This window comes from Procambarus clarkii, chromosome 53, assembly GCF_040958095.1.
Source record: "Procambarus clarkii isolate CNS0578487 chromosome 53, FALCON_Pclarkii_2.0, whole genome shotgun sequence".
NCBI lineage: Eukaryota > Metazoa > Arthropoda > Malacostraca > Decapoda > Cambaridae > Procambarus > Procambarus clarkii.
The window spans coordinates 17919338-17938770 of NC_091202.1; the positions used below are offsets into that span (position 1 = coordinate 17919338).

The 19433-nt window shown below is 40.3% G+C and overlaps 1 protein-coding gene and 1 long non-coding RNA gene across 5 annotated transcripts in view; one reads left to right on the forward strand and one right to left on the reverse strand.

Moving 5' to 3' along the window:
* The window catches only part of LOC138352347 (uncharacterized), a 237992-nt gene extending 219603 nt beyond the window's left edge, over positions 1-18389 (forward strand). For both annotated transcript variants that reach the window (XR_011222766.1, XR_011222767.1), the window contains one exon: positions 18222-18389. This is a non-coding gene — a long non-coding RNA (uncharacterized lncRNA). The remainder of the gene's footprint in view (positions 1-18221) is intronic.
* LOC123748644 (potassium channel subfamily K member 1) overlaps positions 1-18905 on the reverse strand; it is a 193779-nt gene extending 174874 nt beyond the window's left edge. For all 3 annotated transcript variants that reach the window (XM_069304730.1, XM_069304729.1, XM_069304731.1), the window contains exons 1-3: positions 18814-18905; positions 15967-16050; positions 5991-6135 (exon numbers count right to left, since the gene is read on the reverse strand). In XM_069304730.1, coding sequence (XP_069160831.1) covers positions 5991-6135; positions 15967-16032 — 211 coding nt within the window. In that variant the 5' untranslated portion in view covers positions 16033-16050; positions 18814-18905. The remainder of the gene's footprint in view (positions 1-5990; positions 6136-15966; positions 16051-18813) is intronic.
* Positions 18906-19433: the final 528 nt, after the last annotated feature.

Here is a 19433-nt window from a genome sequence, read left to right on the forward strand (position 1 = left end):
CCACCCACCCCCCTCCCCCCACTCACCCCCCTTCTCCCCCCCACCCCAGGACCTCCCTTCTCCCCCATCCCCCATGCCCTCCCTTCTCCCACATGCCTTCCCGTCTCTCCCACCCCCATGCCCTCCCTTCCCCCCCTCCCCCCTAAGCCCCCCACTCTCCCCCACCCCACCTAAGTCTTCCCCTCTCCCCTAAACCCTCCCCTCTTCCTCACCCACCTCAGCCCTCCCTTTTCCCCCACGCCCCCCAAGCCCTCCACCCTTTTCTCTCCCCCCAAGCCCCCCCATCTCCCCTATCCCCCACAGCCTCTCCTCCCCCCATGCTTCCCCAACCCTCCCCCTCTTATCCACCCCCTGTACCCTCCCCCTCTTATCCACCCCCTGTACCCTCCCCCTCTTATCCACCCCCTGTACCCTCCCCCTCTTATCCACCCCCTGTACCCTCCCCCTCTCCCCCACCACCCCAAGCCCTCCCTCCTCCACCAATCCCCCCGTGCCAGGTCCCCCCAGCTCCCACTCACCGCAGATCCCAAAGGTCCCCCCCCAGAAAAGAAGCAGAAGAGAGTCAGTTTCAGGGTGATGTACTCGAACATAGATGGGATCACAAGCAAGACAAGTGAACTAAGGGAAAGAGCACAAGAAGTTAACCCAGATGTAATCAGACTCACTGAAACAAAACTCTCTGGAATCATAACGAATGCCGTGTTTCCCCAGGAGTATACAGTAATAAGGAAAGAGAGGGAAGGTAGGGGAGGAGGCGGAGTGGCCCTACTCATGAGAAGGGAATGGAGTTTTAAGGAGATGGCCATCCCGGGCTGTGAGGAGTTCAGAGACTACATAGCAGGCACCATAACAATGGGAGGACCAAGAATAGTAGTAGCAGTAATATACAACCCTCCACCAAATGACAGGAGACCCAGTCAAGAGTATGAAAACAACAACAAGGCAGTTAACACTATAATTGAGAGGGCAGCCTCTGCTGCCTGTAGAAATAGATCCCACCTGCTCATCATGAGCGACTTCAATCACGGAAAGATTGACTGGGAGAACAAGGAACCGCATGGAGGCGAGGATACGTGGAGAGCCAAACTATTGGAGGTGGTGACAAGCAACTTTTTAACCCAGCATGTCGGAGAACCCACAAGGATGAGAGGCAATGACGAACCAGCGAGACTCGACCTAGTCTTCACTCTGAACGACTCCGACATAAGAGAAATCGGTTTTGAGGACCCAGTAGGAATGAGCGACCACAGTGTACTGGTGTTTGAGTACTTGATTGAAGAAGGGTTATTGAACTCGAGGAGGGATACCGAAACCAAAAGGTTAGCATACCGAAAGGGAAACTATGAGGGGATAAGAAAATTCCTAACAGATATAGCATGGGAAACAGAGCTCAGGGGAAAGACGGCCCAAGATATGATGGATTACATCACGCAGAAGTGCAAGGACGCAGCAAACAAGTTTGTCCCAGTCCAAAAGGAAAACAGAGAAATGAAGATGAGAAACCCATGGTTTAATCAAAGATGTAGGCCAGCTAAGCAGCAAAGTAAAAGGGCATGGAGAAACTATAGGAATAACAGGACACTGGAGAGCAGAGAAAGATACCAGAATGCCAGGAATGAATGTCAGGATGAGAAGAGAGGCAGAAAGACAATACGAAAATGACATCGCAAGCAAGGCAAAGACTCAGCCTAAATTGTTGCATAGCCACATTAGGAGAAAAACAACAGTAAAGGAACAGGTTATGAGATTAAGGATAGGGGCGGAAGGATTCACTACAAATGACAAGGAAGTGTGTGAGGAATTGAATAAGAAATTCCAGGAGGTCTTCACCTTAGAGCAAGGAGAAATTCCAGAGGTAAGTGAGGGAATAGCTAACCAGGAACCACTGGAAGAGTTTGAGATTACCAGTGGGGAAGTAAGGAAGTGTTTACTAGAGTTCGACGTGACGAAGGCTATAGGCCCAGATGGAATCTCCCCTTGGGTTCTAAAGGAAGGAGCAAGAGAACTGAGCCTACCACTCTCCATAGTGTATAACAAATCACTGGCAACAGGGGAACTGCCAGATATTTGGAAAGCAGCTAACGTAGTCCCGATATACAAGAAAGGGGATAGACAGGAGGCACTGAACTACAGGCCAGTGTCCCTAACCTGCATACCATGCAAGCTGATGGAGAAGATTGTGCGAAAAAAACTAGTGGAGCATCTGGAGCGAAGGAACTTTGTAACACAACATCAACATGGGTTCAGGGATGGCAGGTCCTGCCTCACAGGGTTACTTGAATTCTACGACCAGGCAACAAAAATAAGGCAAGAAAGAGAAGGGTGGGCAGACTGCATATTTTTGGATTGTCAGAAAGCCTTTGATACAGTGCCACACAAGAGGCTAGTGCGAAAGTTGGAGATGCAGGCTGGAGTGAGAGGAAAGGTACTCCGGTGGATAGAGGAGTACCTAAGCAACAGGAGACAACGAGTCTGTGTGAGGGGTGAGGTCTCAGATTGGCGAGACGTCACAAGTGGGGTCCCACAGGGGTCAGTCCTTGGACCTATACTGTTTCTGGTATATGTAAATGATCTCCCAGAGGGTATAGATTCGTTCCTCTCAATGTTTGCCGACGATGCAAAAATTATGAGGAGGATTGAAACAGAGGATGATAGTAGGAGGCTACAAGATGACCTGGATAGACTGAGTGAATGGTCCAACAAATGGCTGTTGAAGTTCAACCCAAGTAAATGCAAAGTAATGAAACTAGACAGTGGAAACAGGAGGCCAGGCACAGGATACAGAATAGGAGATGAAGTACTTAATGAAACAGACAGAGAGAAAGATCTAGGAGTTGATATCACACCAAACCTGTCTCCTGAAGCCCACATAAAGAGAATAACGTCTGCGGCATATGCGAGGCTGGCTAACATCAGAACGGCGTTCAGGAACCTGTGTAAGGAATCATTCAGAATCTTGTACACCACATATGTAAGACCAATCCTGGAGTATGAGGCCCCAGCATGGAGCCCGTACCTTGTCAAGCACAAGACGAAGCTGGAAAAAGTCCAAAGGTATGCTACTAGACTAGTTCCAGAACTAAGAGGCATGAGTTTTGAGGAAAGGCTGCGGGAAATGCACCTTACGACACTGGAAGACAGAAGAGTAAGGGGGGACATGATCACAACCTACAAAATCCTCAGGGGAATCGATCGGGTAAACAAGGATGAGCTATTCAACACTGGTGGGACGCGAACAAGGGGACACAGGTGGAAGCTGAGTACCCAAATGAGCCACAGAGACGTTAGAAAGAACTTTTTCAGTGTCAGAGTAGTTAGTAAATGGAATGCATTAGTAAGTGATGTGGTGGAGGCTGACTCCATACACAGTTTCAAATATAGATATGATAGAGCCCAGTAGGCTCAGGAATCTGTACACCAGTTGATTGACGGTTGAGAGACGGGACCAAAGAGCCAGAGCTCAACCCCCGCAAGCACAATTAGGTGAGTACAATTAGGCGAGTACACACACACACTTTTGGGCTGGTGTGGCTGGGTGGACCGCCTTCTAGATTCGTGGACCTAGGGAAAGGTGTTCGATCCCCGCAGCCAGCAGAAACAGGCAGAGTTTCCTTCACCCTAATGGCCTGTTACCTAGCAGTAAATAGGTACCTATAGCAACCTGTCCTCTTAAAAAGAACGTCGCTTTTGGCCGTTTGCCCGTATGGCCGAATTTGGACGTAATTTGAAAATGAAAAAAAATGAAAATAAATTTGGGATTTTTTTTCAACGACAGTAAGTTAAGGGTCCTCTGATAGGTTAGGTGGGCAGGAAATTCTCATAAAGTTTCAAAACGTTATGAAAAACGTTAATTTAAAGTGTCCTCTTATAACCTCTGCGCGTAAGCCGGACGACTCAAATAGAAAACGGAACAGAACGTCACTTTTGTGAGTCGATTTAATTTCAAATTACGTCCAAATTTGGCCATAGCGCGCATACGAGCGAAAAGTGACGTTACTTTTAAGAGGACGGGTTGTAACACAACTGTTACGGGCTGCTTCCTGGGTGTGTTGAAAAAAATAATTTAAATAAAAGAAATCTCTAACTCTCTCTATCCTCTCTCTCTCTCTCTCCTATTTCTCCCTTTCTGTCCTATCTCTCCCTCTCTCTCCACTCTCTCCTCTCCTTCTCTCTTTTTCTCCTCTCTCTATCTCCCTCTAATTTCTTTCTCTCTTTCTGTCCTATCTCTCCCTCTCTCTCCACTCTCTCCTCTCCTTCTCTCTTTTTCTCCTCTCTCTATCTCCCTCTAATTTCTTTCTCTCATTTCCTCTCTCTCTCTCTCTCTCTCTCTCTCTCTCTCTCTTTCTCTTTCTCTTTCTCTTTCTCTTCTCTCTCTCTCTCTTCTCTCTTCTCTCTTCGCTCTTCTCATTTCTCTCTTCTCATTTCTCTCTTCTCTTCTCTCTCTCTTTCTCTCTCTCCTTTTTCTCTCATCTCTATCTCTCTCTCTCTCTCCATCCTTCTAAATGCAATAAAGATAATGATACCTAATTATTTCAATTTTTAATAATTAGAATTAATGTTTTAAAAATCTTTGCTCCAAAACGTTACATCATAACATTTAAAACACGTTTTATTAAAACGTCTTGACCTCATGTTTTATACTAGTTTTTACAAATTCTCAAAACACGTGTATTAAACGTAATTTTAAATGTGCAGATGGTACAGCGAGGAAGATAGTGAGTAGTGAAGATGGTTACAGTGTGGAAGATAGTGAGTAGTGAAAATGGTTACAGGGTGGAAGATAGTGAGTAGTGAAGTTGGTTACAGTGTGGAAGATAATGAGTAGTGAAATTGGTTACAGTGTGGAAGATAGTGAGTAGTGAAGTTGGTTACAGTGCGGAAGATAGTGAGTAGTGAAGTTGGTTACAGTGAGGAAGATAGTGAGTAGTGAAGTTGGTTACAGTGAGGAAGATAGTGAGTAGTGAAGTTGGTTACAGTGCGGAAGATAGTGAGTAGTGAAGTTGGTTACAGTGTGGAAGATAGTGAGTAGTGAAGATGGATACAATGAGGAAGATAGAGTGTAGTGTAGTGTAGACCGAGCCGCGGGGACACTAAAGCCCCGAAATCATCTCAAGATAACCTCAAGATAGTGAAGATGGTTACAGTGAGGAAGATAATGTGTAGTGTAGATGGTTACAGTGAGGAAGATAGTGTGTAGTGTACATGGTTACAGTGAGGAAGATAGTGTGTAGTGAAGATGGTTACAGTGAAGAAGATAGTGTGTAGTGAAGATGGTTACAGTGAAGAAGATAGTGTGTAGTGCAGATGGTTACAGTGAGGAAGATAGTAAGTAGTGAAATTGGTTACATTATGGAAGATAGTGAGTAGTGAAGTTGGTTACATTATGGAAGATAGCGAGTAGTGAAGATGGTTACAGTGAGGAAGATAGTGTGTAGTGAAGATGGTTACAGTGAGGAAGATAGTGTGTAGTGCAGATGGTCACAGTGAAGAAGATAGTGTGTAGTGCAGATGGTCACAGTGAAGAAGATAGTGTGTAGTGAAGATGGTTACAGTGAAGAAGATAGTATGTAGTGGAGATAGTTACAGGAAAGAAGAGTGTGTGTAGTGAAGATGTAACATTCGTGACCCAAGCAACGCCTGATACTCCACTCTGGTTATCCTGAGTTGATTTCGGGGCTTAGCGTCCCCGCGGCCCGGTCCTCGACCAGACCTCCTTTTTGTTACACATCCCCCAGGAAGCAGCCCGTAGCAGCTGTCTAACTCGCAGGTACCTATTTACTGCTAGGCAACAGGGGCATCAGGGTGAAATAAACATTTTGCCCATTTGTCTCCGCCTCCACCGGGGATCGAACCCGGAACTTCAGGACTACGAATCCGAAGCGCTGTCCACCCAGCTGTCAGGCGTCAGGTCTGATACATATATAAGCAATAATTCTAATGTAATAATGTTACTAATACATATATTCAACACCAAGAGGAGAGTGACTGACCTATGGACGTGATAGTTGTCATGGTGAAGTAGACGGCGTCAGCCATGGACCAAGAGTTTGTCTCTGTCACCTCATGGATGATTCTCAGACTGTCTGTGCACTCCTTCTCCACTTGTTCCCTCCAATCACCATCTAACTCCAATTTCTGTTGACATTTGAAAGCTAATTTGTATCGTATAGTGTTTATATTCAATTGAGTGTTTACTTGTGATACATTTAATTTCAATGAATGTTTTCGATAAAACAATTTTAATAGTTATTTGTCTTGACTATGATGATAAACCAAAATAAATCTCAGAAAGAAAATTTAGTGAGTGGTATATTGTACACGCTAAATAAATTGCGATTTTCACAAAGATTTAAATGTTGCCATTTACGTTATGATATTGACTTTGAAGTAGCAGATCCTGGGGTAAGGATGGGTTCAATAATGAACCCATCTGACATGATGGGGTATACATCATGTCAGGCATATATATATAATATATATATATATATATATATATATATGTCGTACCTAGTAGCCAGAACTCACTTCTCAGCCTACTATGCAAGGCCCAATTTGCCTAATAAGCCAAGTTTTCATGAATTAATTGTTTTTCGACTACCTAACCTACCTAACCTAACCTAACCTAACTTTTTCCGCTACCTAACCTAACCTAACCTATAAAGATAGGTTAGGTTAGGTTAGGTAGGGTTGGTTAGGTTTGGTCATATATCTACGTTAATTTAAACTCCAATAAAAAAAAATTGACCTCATACATAATGAAATGGTTAGATTTATCATTTCATAAGAAAAAAAATAGAGAAAATATATTAATTCAGGAAAACTTGGCTTATTAGGCAAATCGGGCCTTGCATAGTAGGCCGATAAGTGCGTTCTGGCTATTAGGTACGACATATATATATATATATATATATATATATATATATATATATATATATATATATATATATACAAGGGTGTGAGGCGGCAGCCCATGCAGCTCGAGCCTTCATCGCCAACATCACAGACGAAAAGGCCCTTATCAAGCTAGATTTCAAAAATGCCTTCAATTTGGTGCGGAGGGATGCTGTACTCCGTGCGGTTCATAGTCATTTCCCTTCCCTCTACCCTTTTGTACATTCATGCTACAGTATGGATCTTAAGCTACTTTTTGGCGAACATGAAATTGACTCGCGAGAAGGCGTCCAACAGGGTGACCCCCTCGCTCCTCTCCTTTTCTGCTTAGTCATCAAACAAGTCACAGAGGTCCTGTCCAGCGAGCTTAACATCTGGTTCTTGGATGATGGTACCCTAGCTGGTTCCCAAGACTCCCTCCTGGAGGACATCAGAAAAATCCAGGAGCAAGGTGCAGTTTTAGGCCTCACCCTGAACCCTTCTAAATGTGAAATAATATGTTCCAACCAGGGCATCGTAGAGAGAATAGAGGGTCTTCTGCCAAATATCCATAAAACTAAACCTGAAGACAGCACACTCCTAGGAGCTCCCCTGGGGTTGAAAGCCATCAATGAGGTCCTTGATAAGAAAATCGCCGACCTTAAGAGGATGGATGGGAGGATTGAGGATATTGATGCTCATGATGCACTCTACCTCATCACCAGATGTCTGTCCCTCCCCAGGTTAACCTACTTTCTGAGGTGTTCACCATCTTACAGTAGCCAAAAACTAAGTGAGTATGACCGGTTACTGAAATCAATGCTAGAAAAAGCCCTTAACCTCTCTCTCGATGACCTACAGTGGAAACAAGCCTCTCTTCCCGTAAGACTTGGGGGCCTCGGAGTTCGGACAGCAACGCAAATCGCTGTTCCAGCCTTCCTGTCCTCCTTATCAGCATCCGACGACCTTGTGAAGGAAATTCTACCTGCCCACTTACATCAGCTGGCAGGTGTACATGATCCCAATTTTACACGCTGTGCCACAGAGTGGGCCTCTCGTGCAGGCCAATCACCTCAACCACCATCCCCAAAATCCCACAAGCAATCCAGCTGGGATGGTCCCATTGTAGACCAAGTTGCTGCAGAGTGCCTGGGTGCTGCAACAACACAACACGACATTGCTCGCCTCACAGCAGTAGCAGCACCACATGCAGGGGATTTCCTGTTAGCAACCCCAATGTCGGCAACTGGCACGCGTCTCACACCACACGCCCTCCGAATTGCTGTGGCCCTCCGCCTTGCTGCCCCAATCCACACCAGATATAGGTGTATTTGCGGCGAGGTGGTGGCTGACAGGTACGGTCACCATGGCCTACTCTGCCAAAGCACAGGGGGATGGCACTCGAGGCACAGTGAAGTTAACGACATCATCAAGAGGAGCCTCACCACAGCTGGATGCCCAGCTGAAAGAGAGCCTCGTTACCTAACGCCCCGTAACTCTGATGCTCTTATTGGTCGCCCGGATGGTATCACAGTGAACCCCTGGAAGAATGGCAAGCAGTTGGTATGGGACTACACGTGCGTATCAACCCTGGCTAACACCTACATTAACCTCAGTGTTGCACAACCAGGTGGCGCTGCCACCCACAGGGAAGCAGCCAAATCCCGTAAGTATAGAGAACTGGATCACCACTACAATTTTGTCCCCATTGCTTCTGAGACGCTCGGCGCCTGGGGTAAAAGTGCTACCAGTTTTTTGAAGGAACTGGGTTCTAGGCTCATTGAAACAACAAGGGACCCGAGAGCTGCAAGCTTTCTTTTCCAGCGCCTCAGTGTGGCGATACAGAGGGGAAATGCGCACTGCATCCAGGGTTCCTGCCCGCCATCTGAGGAGCTGGAGGAACTCGACAACCTATGACAACCATCTTTGTAACCCATATGTAACTCCTTTTTTGGTAACAAAGTTCAAATAAAGTAAATATATATGTGTACATACAAAAGAATGGGGGTGGTAGGAGAAGATAATATTAGTGTTCAGTGAGAAACCACAAGGTCTCCTCTGAATACTTTTTATTTTCTTCTCCGAGGCTATGGGTCCCCACATTGGCACCAGAGGTGGTACCCTCACAAACTTTATATATATATATATATATATATATATATATATATATATATATATATATATATATATATATATATATATATATATATATATATATATATTAAATATGACCGAAAAAGTAAGATTAATAATTCTAACACGAATTTTCTCAATCTTTCGTACATTACGCTTCACTGTTGGAGGTAAATCAAAAATCACTTCTCCAAAATTCATTTTTATTTCTAGTCTGACGCGACACGGGCGCGTTTCGTAAAACTTATTACATTTTCAAAGACTTCACAAATACACAACTGATTAGAACTTACGTATCTCTGATTTTATATCTACATTTGAGTGAGGTGGGAGGGGTGATGTGGCATTAACACAAGACAGAACAAGAGGGGATATTAATAGGGTATTAAAAGTATCAACACAAGACAGAACAGAAACAATGGGTATTGAATAGAAGTGTTTGTAGAAAGCCTATTGGTCCATATTTCTTGATGCTTCTATATTGGAGCGGAGTCTTGAGGTGGGTAGAATATAGTTGTGCAATAATTGGCTGTTGATTGCTGGTGTTGACTTCTTGATGTGTAGTGCCTCGCAAACGTCAAGCCGCCTGCTATCGCTGTATCTATCGATGATTTCTGTGTTGTTTACTAGGATTTCTCTGGCGATGGTTTGGTTATGGGAAGAGATTATATGTTCCTTAATGGAGCCCTGTTGCTTATGCATCGTTAAACGCCTAGAAAGAGATGTTGTTGTCTTGCCTATATACTGGGTTTTTTGGAGCTTACAGTCCCCAAGTGGGCATTTGAAGGCATAGACGACGTTAGTCTCTTTTAAAGCGTTCTGTTTTGTGTCTGGAGAGTTTCTCATGAGTAGGCTGGCCGTTTTTCTGGTTTTATAGTAAATCGTCAGTTGTATCCTCTGATTTTTGTCTGTAGGGATAACGTTTCTATTAACAATATCTTTCAGGACCCTTTCCTCCGTTTTAAGAAATAAAAATGAATTTTGGAGAAGTGATTTTTGATTTACCTCCAACAGTGAAGCGTAATGTACGAAAGATTGAGAAAATTCGTGTTAGAATTATTAATCTTACTTTTTCGGTCATATTTAATAATATATGTCTACAGGAAAGACTGCTACCAAAATATACTAATATATATATATATATACTGAAAACTCATACCACAGAAGTGACTCGAACCCATACTGCCAGGAGTACTCTGCTGGCAAAACAATGGAATGTAGTTAATAAGCGATTCACACTAAATTTAAACTTTGATTTTAACCTAATACGTTTGACGTGACAGCCTTATTAACTAAAGTTCTGGTAGATGATTTGTTAGATTTCCTACGTGAGGAAGTTCCCAAATATAATTTAGTTTTGCCGACCAATAATGTGTTGGAGCTTATCAAACATAAAATACAGTTATTTTAGTTTCAATGGAGAATTTTTTAAACAGATATTTGGCATGGCGATGGGCAATCCTCTGCCCCCAGTTTTGAGTAATTTGTATTTGTATTTTTTTTAATCTTATCCAGGATTCTCCATGCTAACGCCGTTTAGCTTATGTATGCCAACGATGTTTTGTGTTTATGGCTGATTAGCCAACACCTAACAGATTTTCTTAATTCACTTAATTCCATGGTGTCTTCAATAAAATTTACTAGTGAGAATGGAGAGAACGGTGCTCTTCCCTAATTGGACAGCATGATCCATAGAGTCAGTAGGAGGTCCAACTTTAATGTTTATAGGAATCCTACCAATGTGTGCCAACCAATGTTCATTATTATTCTAATCCTCATAATAAAATTAAACAGGAAGTATTTTCATTAATGTTGCTTATGCCTGAGGGTCTGCAGCCCTGAGTTCTTTATGAAGAAATTGCTAAAATATATGAAATTGGGATGAGGCTGCAATACCCTAAGACGTTCTTGGATTTCTCGTTAGGGCAAGCTAAACGTTGGTTTTATAATCATACCACCAAAGTTTAACCGGAAATTAAAAACTTGTTAGTGGGCCCTTTTTTTCTACAATATTTTCTGCAACGTTTCGTTCTACTCTGGAACATCTTCAGGTAAGGAATGAATACACAAGGTGTAATTTTTGTTTTTTAATTGCTTCACATGTGGAAGCAAACAGGGTAAAAAAATTTGGGAATAAGGAGTAAATAATGAAGATGGGAAGCAAATCAAGCAATGGGTATAAGGGTGGGCGGGAAGAACTCGGAAGAGATGCCGTCGTTATCTGGGACTGTTTGGTGAAATCTGGATATGATCATAGGCAAAGTATCGAAGTCTTTACTCTGTATATTTAGCGTAAGTCTTTTTTCTCTTATGATTATAGCTTCCAGGATTTTCAGTCTTCTCTTGTCAGTGCTGTGATGCCATGTACGATTAGCACGTTCTTAGAGTGTTGTGTATGCACACTCTACATATGGTTTCTAGGGGTACCAGTTTGTAGCTGGCGTGTCGGTCTTCTTGAAAGCTTTGTGGTGGTCATACAAATATAAGTAGATCGAAGGTAACATCCTTCTTTGGTGTATGTAAATTGGTATACCACATTTGCATTGTGGAGATGGCTGTACTGTTTATTTGGGCTGTTCTTAAGTATTAAGTCAGCAGTACTTTTAGTTTTGTAGTAAATAATGAATTCCTATCTTTGGTCTGGGGCTATCAGTTTCACTTCATTTGATTTTTTTTAAGTTATTCTTTCTTCTGTTTTATACTCTGAGCTAATAGTGGATTCTGATATCTTCTGATATAGGTGTTGATTTCTATATTCGTGTATCACTTTTTTATTCATACCTGACGGCTTCTGTCCAGTTTCTTGGGTATTTTATGACAGTCAAAACATTGAGTAAGGGCTCGGCGTATAAATAGGCTTATCAAAATAGTCTGTCGTGACATTCAGAGGGACCATCCAAACACATTCCAATGTAGGTGGGTTTAGTATAAGCGTCTGTGGTCAAAGTGTTGTCTTTGGTTCTCACATAGACATCGAGGAGAGGGAGTGCACCCTGGATGACTACTTCGTGGGTAATGCTCAGCACTGAGTTTGGGTAAGTAGATCCTTTAATCGCGAAGACCTCCAGGAAGACATCCTTCCTGGAGGTCTTTCACACATACAAATATGTCATTGATGTATCTACAGTAGATGCGAGGTTTCCTTGTAATTTTTAAGATGGTGTCTTCAAGTGTTCGCATATAGAAGTTAGCAAAGAGGACTCCTAGTGAGGACCCCATGGATACTCTGCCTATCTGCATATACATGTCTCCCCAACGGGTTGTGAGGGAGGGGAGGGAATTATCAAGGGAAAGCGCCAAGCCATTACGACTATATAGCACTTGGAAGTGGTCAGGATAAGGATTTGGGATGGGATGGGAAGGTTTGCATCAAATCTTCTGAAGATTTTAAGCAAATCTTCAGAAGATTACGGAGGGCAGACTTTAATTTTTAGCTTTGGAGTAATTTTTTATTATTATTATTATTATTTTCTACCACAAACGTGGCCACACATTTACAATGCTAACCAGCATATATACAATTTCTTCTGTCCTCCATGGACAGGGTTAGAGATGTGTTAAGCATATAGTTCAAGGGTTTATTGAACACTCAACCACAGAAGGTGATTCGGTGCTTTTAAAATGCTAAGCTAACCTACATATGTAAATACATAGATACACAGATTTACGTATGCCCTACATAAAGTGTTTGATGTGTCTTTTACATAGTGTCATTAATGTACATTCACAAAGGTGAAATGTAATTCTGATCAGCTTCCATATATACTTTATACCCATACACACACACATACATACATATATACACACACATGCATTCACATACATTTGTCTCATTTACTCTGACAGGGTGAGATAGCTGATAAAGAAACTAGTGTGCAATTAAGCACTTAATCACTGAAAGTGATGAAGGTGCTTTTACAAGCTCAGGTTATATAGTTACATCATATATATACATTGTTTGGAGTAGTATTGTCACGGTAGATTCTGTCTAACATTAAGTTCATGGTTGTGTCAACAGGGACGTTCGTAAATAGGGATTCCACATCTAGAGATGCTATTAATCCCTTCAGGCTTAGCGGTCTTCACCATGTTTAAGAAATCGGCGACTGATTTCAAGCTGTAGTTATCTGGCACATATGGAGTCAGTATATTTATTGTTCAGTCATTTAGCTAGATTGTGCGGGATCTGGCTGATGATGGGTCGTAGAGGGTTATTAGGCTTGTGGATTTTGACATTTCTGTAAATGTAGCCTTGGTAGTAGCACCCACCTGCAAAAGGTCACCTAGACCTTTTGACCTTACATGTTTGCTGAAGTTTATATGTAAAATGACTGGTGAGTACTGGAACATGTGGCACAGAGGAGGAGAAAACGTGCCCATGTGGTGTAAGATGAGAATGGTGGTTGACTACTCTCACATGTTTCAGGAACTTTCTCTTCAAGGCCACTTACCGTTATTGCACAGTTGCTAATAATTGGCCTGAATTGTATGATATGATAGAATGGGATTTATTCCAATGAGGCTGGTTTACATTTCATATTATGAGTAATTTTAACACTAGTGTAGCTGGCTAACTTCTCGGTGCTGTTTAGGCCACACTATATATCTTATTATGTTATTATTCTTTAATGTAGTTTTTTTAACTTTCTTTAAATTTACTCAATATTTATGTACTTGAGACTTCTTACTTATGTTCTCAAACTAATCCCAAAGTTGGTATTTATTTAAAGTGATACAAGTACTATAATGGCATTGAAGTGGATTACTGATCATTTTCATTTGTATTATTATAAAATAAAGTAAATAAATTTTAAGCAGCAAATTTTAAATTATCATATATATATATATATATATATATATATATATATATATATATATATATATATGTCGTACCTAGTAGCCAGAACGCACTTCTCAGCCTACTATGCAAGGCCCGATTTGCCTAATATGCCAAGTTTTCATGAATTAATGTTTTTCGACTACCTAACCTACCTAACCTAACCTAACCTAACTTTTTCTGCTTCCTAACCTAACCTATAAAGATAGGTTAGGTTAGGTTAGGTAGGGTTGGTTAGGTTCGGTCATATATCTACGTTAATTTTAACTCCAATAAAAAAATATTGACCACATACATAATGAAATGGGTAGCTTTATCATTTCATAAGAAAAAAACTAGAGAAAATATATTAATTCAGGAAAACTTGGCTTATTAGGCAAATCGGGCCTTGAATAGTAGGCTGAGAAGTGCGTTCTGGCTATTAGGTACGACATATATATATATATATATATATATATATATATATATATATATATATATATATATATATATATATATATATTTATGTCGTACCTAGTAGCCAGAACGCACTTCTCTGCCTACTATGCAGGGCCCGATTTGCCTAATAAGCCAAGTTTCCATGAACTAATGCTTTTCGACTACCTAACCTACCTAACCTAACATTTTCGGCTACCTAACCTAACTTATAAAGATAGGTTAGGTTAGGTAGGGTTGGTTAGGTTCGGTCATATATCTACGTTAATTTTAACTCCAATAAAAAAAAAATTGACCTCATACATAATGAAATGGGTAGCTTTACCATTTCATAAGAAAAAAATTAGAGAAAATATATTAATTCTGGAAACTTGGCTTATTAGGCAAATCTGGCCTTGCATAGTAGGCTGAAAAGTGCGTTCTGGCTACTAGGTACGACATATATATATATATATATATATATATATATATATATATATATATAATGTGTCAAATAGCCTCGGCTATCACCTCATTATGTCCGGTCGTGATGGTCAAGTGGATTAAGGCGTCCTGTACATACCAGTTGCGTGGCATCTGGGAGTATGGGTTCGAGTCACTTCTGGGGTGTGAGTTTTCAGTTGCATATTGTCCTGGGGACCATTCAGGCTTGTTCGCATATATATATATATATATATATATATATATATATATATATATATATATATATATATATATATATATATATATATATACACACACACAGAAGGGAGTACCACCTCTAGCTGGAAGAAGGGGACCCTTAGCCGCGGAGGAAACCACGCATATATATATATATATATATATATATATATATATATATATATATATATATATATATATATATATATGCGTGGTTTCCTCCGCGGCTAAGGGTCCCCCTTCTTCCAGCTAGAGGTGGTACTCCCTTCTGTGTGTGTGTATATATATATATATATATATATATTATATATATATATATATATATATAATGTCGTACCTAGTAGCCAGAACTCACTTCTCAGCCTACTATGCAAGGCCTGATTTGCTTAATAAGCCAAGTTTTCATGAATTAATTGTTTTTCGACTACCTAACCTAACCTAACTTTTTTCGGCTACCTAACCTAACCTAACCTATAAAGATAGGTTAGGTTAGGTTAGGTAGGGTTGGTTAGGTTCGGTCATATATCTACGTTAATTTTAACTCCAATAAAAAGAAATTGACCTCATACATAATGAAATTGGTAGCTTTATCATTTCATAAAAAAAAAAATAGAGAAAATATATTAATTCAGGAAAATTTGGCTTAATAGGCAAATCGGGCCTTGCATATTAGGCTGAGAAGTGAGTTCTGGCTAATAGGTACGACATATATATATATATACATATATATATGATTTGACTTCACGAAGGAAATAAATCTCTTAATTTACAAACATATTTATCATGATTTTTTTATTCTGTAAAGGACATAGGTGTCTGATATGATCAATAAGTATTCAGAAGTATTCAATACTTATCATGACTCATATTCTCCTTTGACATCGCCATTGGCAATCTCTTGACCCTTCAGCGCCTCCTATTGCGTTTTATATATGTTCTTATGACCATATGTCATGCATACACATTTGTCATGCCAAACAAACATGCTCTCCCTCAATCTGACCCTCCCTCCCTCCCTCTCTCCCCGTTACCTGTAGGCCAGAAAACAGAGGAGACCGTGTAGTTGCATTGCGAAAGTTCGATGATGACTGGGCCATTTTCCATTTGGCTAAAACCTAAACCAAACAAGATTAATGAATAACCAAAAATAAAAAGATAAAGATAATAATTGTAATTCAAAAATAATAATAATACAACATTTTGAATTCAAAATATCCAAAGCCTTACAACGCTAGTATCAACATTTGGGTGATAGTGATGGAATACCTCTGAGGATAGAAGCCTACACTCAACCGCTGGCATTTCCTAGGCCTAACCTCTACTAGCCTACTGTACTACTTTTTTTATCCTTTGCCTAGCTAACACAAAGTTAACGATCTTAATATTAGTATTAAAAACACTTTGTGCGGATCAGGACATCGCCTGGGAGTCCTGTTTCGCCTACCCGCTTCCGCGATGTGGACATAAAATGATGTCCTGAAAAAAATATTTGTATAAAATTCAATTTTATAATCCGATTACTTTGGGTTTGTTTCAAACTGCGCGCCATGAGGCTCTCTTTCTCCACCACTAGGCTGCATGGTACAATAAGTTCATGAAAGGTGTGGACACTTCGATCAAATGGTATTACCATTTTACCAGGAAAACTCACAAGTGGACCTAAAAGATAACGTTTTATTTCCTGCAAATGGCTTTGCATAATGCCTTTGTTTTGTACAAATACAACACAACTGATCAAAAAAAGATAACATTGCTACAGTTCCACGAGGTGGCAAATTGGGCCCTATTGCACTGGGACCCGGAAGATTGGCCTCAAACAGCAACAGTATCTCAACACTTGCGGTACGCTCCAGACATAAATGATGACACAGGTCCTGCCTATGCTGACGCCATGCAAACTCCTGGACCATCTGGTGTGAGGCGGCCTTTGTTCACTTCAACACCTCAAGCTGAAACAGCAACCGAATCAGAACCCGAGATGTCTGGTACACTGCCATTTGACGAGACGGTTTTGTCAGATAACTCTGACTCTGACTCAAATGTTGAACCTCCAGCGATTCACTTGATTCTGAAAATCGCATGAACTACAAACTAAAACGAGTATTTTGATACCAGAATGAACACTGTATCATATAAACTGCCATAAGTAGACTCGACCCTTCATAGATTTTTTTTTGGGTGAAGCGTGTGTCTGCATGAGTGTCCCAAACGGGTTGCAGGTGGGTGACTTTAGCCGTTTATACTGGTAATGCTTCCCCCATATCATATATTATATGCATATGTCTGTTTAGGGAATTTTATTCCGATCAATGTACAACCAAAAATAACTGTGTGCAACAAGTATAAACTTGACAAACATAACAAAAGTAAAAACATTTCGTGTGTGTTTGAGCTCACTGATATGTTCCAGCGTTGTTTTATATTTGGCGCTATTCTATCTTACGTTTTGTTGATCTTTTTTACCTACGGGCTCATAGAACATTCTATTGCGAACACATTGATATAAAAATGAATGACGTACATAGAATAATAATGTCAGGACAGTGAAATAAGCATAAACTTTCAAAGCACCGTACCCCACATGTGTCGTCCCGTCACCAATACTGGATAACAGTTTCACCACTTCCCCCACACTCTTGCGGGTGGGCCGCGACCATTATTCTACGTTTATATTCATATCACCGTGTTGGGAATTTCATTGCGAGTCCATTGATACCAAAATTAACGCTGTAGGACAAATGTGGAGGTGATAACAATCCCAAGAGTAAAAACATTTTGTTGCTGTTGGTCGCTCACGGCGAGTCATCTTCGTGGTTATTTATTTGGTGTTGGTATCCCTATACGTTTCGTGACTTTTTTTACTGATGTTCTTCTAGAGAATTTTATTGCGAACACGTTGGTACCAAAATGAATACGTAGCTCGAGAACTAAGGTCAGGAGAGTAAAAAGAGTATACACATTTCTGTTTTTACGCTTAAGCGATAAAAACGCCCCAAGCACATACCACTTTTTTTTTTACCTTCGCCGGGCGCGCGAAAGTGATAATTATTAATTAATTAATAACTAACATTCTACTATGATTATTTAACTTCTTTCAACCACGCGGAAAGCTACTGGGACTGTTGAATTTAAGGGTAATTAAAACTACAACCCATTTTATTTTATGCCTTCATACATGTTTTAATGTGTTCCATAGTCAAAGCTAAGTGAAATTTCTAGCATATGTATGGAACTTCTTAATTAGCATTTAGTCTGCTGTTCATTTAAAATTAATTTTTTTTTTTAGGTTGCTGTGGATACACGAGTGGCACTAATCACTTCCCTGGAAGAAACAGGGCAACGATAGCAATATCCCTATTATTATTATATATGAATATAAAAGTTTACTTAACATGAACTGAATCTGAGAAATAAACTATTTGCAGGTTTGAATAAGCTATTGTGGCGATCTTATTAATTCCTTCAGGGTGGATAGGCTTAATCCCAACATCATTCTAAACTTTCAAAATTCGTTCATGAGATGCTATCTCAAACCATTTATACTGTATAAAAAAGACTCTGAATTGTTATTAAAGTAAAAAGAGCAACACTGGTACTTTTATTGGTTATAAAATTACATTGAGATGTTTAGATAATTATAACATACTTTAACTGATGAGGTTGCTATATTAATTAAAATTCCAGAAGAGGGCATAGAAAAAATATTGGACTAAATATTTTAACAAAATTTAATTTTAAGAGACTTTTCTATTAACAACACAAATAAACTACAAGCATTCGATGACAAAAGTAAAGTCATTCCTACTGAAAGGTTAAGCTAAGGAATATGAAGAAATTTGAGATGTCAGTACAAATGATGACTGTCACACGCTGCTTACTGTTATTAAAGATTGTGTGAGGACAGAGGTTCAACAGGTTGTCTCTCAGGGTGAACAGCTCCTCCACCACGGCGCCAGCCGACACCAGTTCTGTCACAGGAAAGAATCACTGTTAAAATTCGTCATATACGAACTTATATTTTATAAATGCTAAAATTTATAGAGAAGCTGAATTAGATATACAAACTACTTTTATTATTTGGAAGAAAATTTTATATTTTTGCTACTTGCAGCGAATACTGAAAAAAGTAATATGCATTTTATGTGGGAAATATCCTGTCAAACTGCCCATTGTAAACAAAATAACAAACAGTCGAGTGAAAATACCTCTATATAGGGAAAAGGCTTTTATTAACTCAATATGGGGCTATAATTTATATTTTAGCAAATCTCCAACCAAAGAAAAAAATAATAAAATGCTAATCATCTAAATATAACAGAGAATTTCAGTTTATTTGTCCAAGGAAGGAGGCCGAATGCTTGGGGCCATCTTCACCCAACATTTGAACATGACACATGGGTAATACTGAATGTCCCAGGCTGATCAGAGTCAGCCAAATTGACCCCCATTAACAATTTTTGGCACCTACAACTACTCTTAAGTATTGTAATGAGGTACC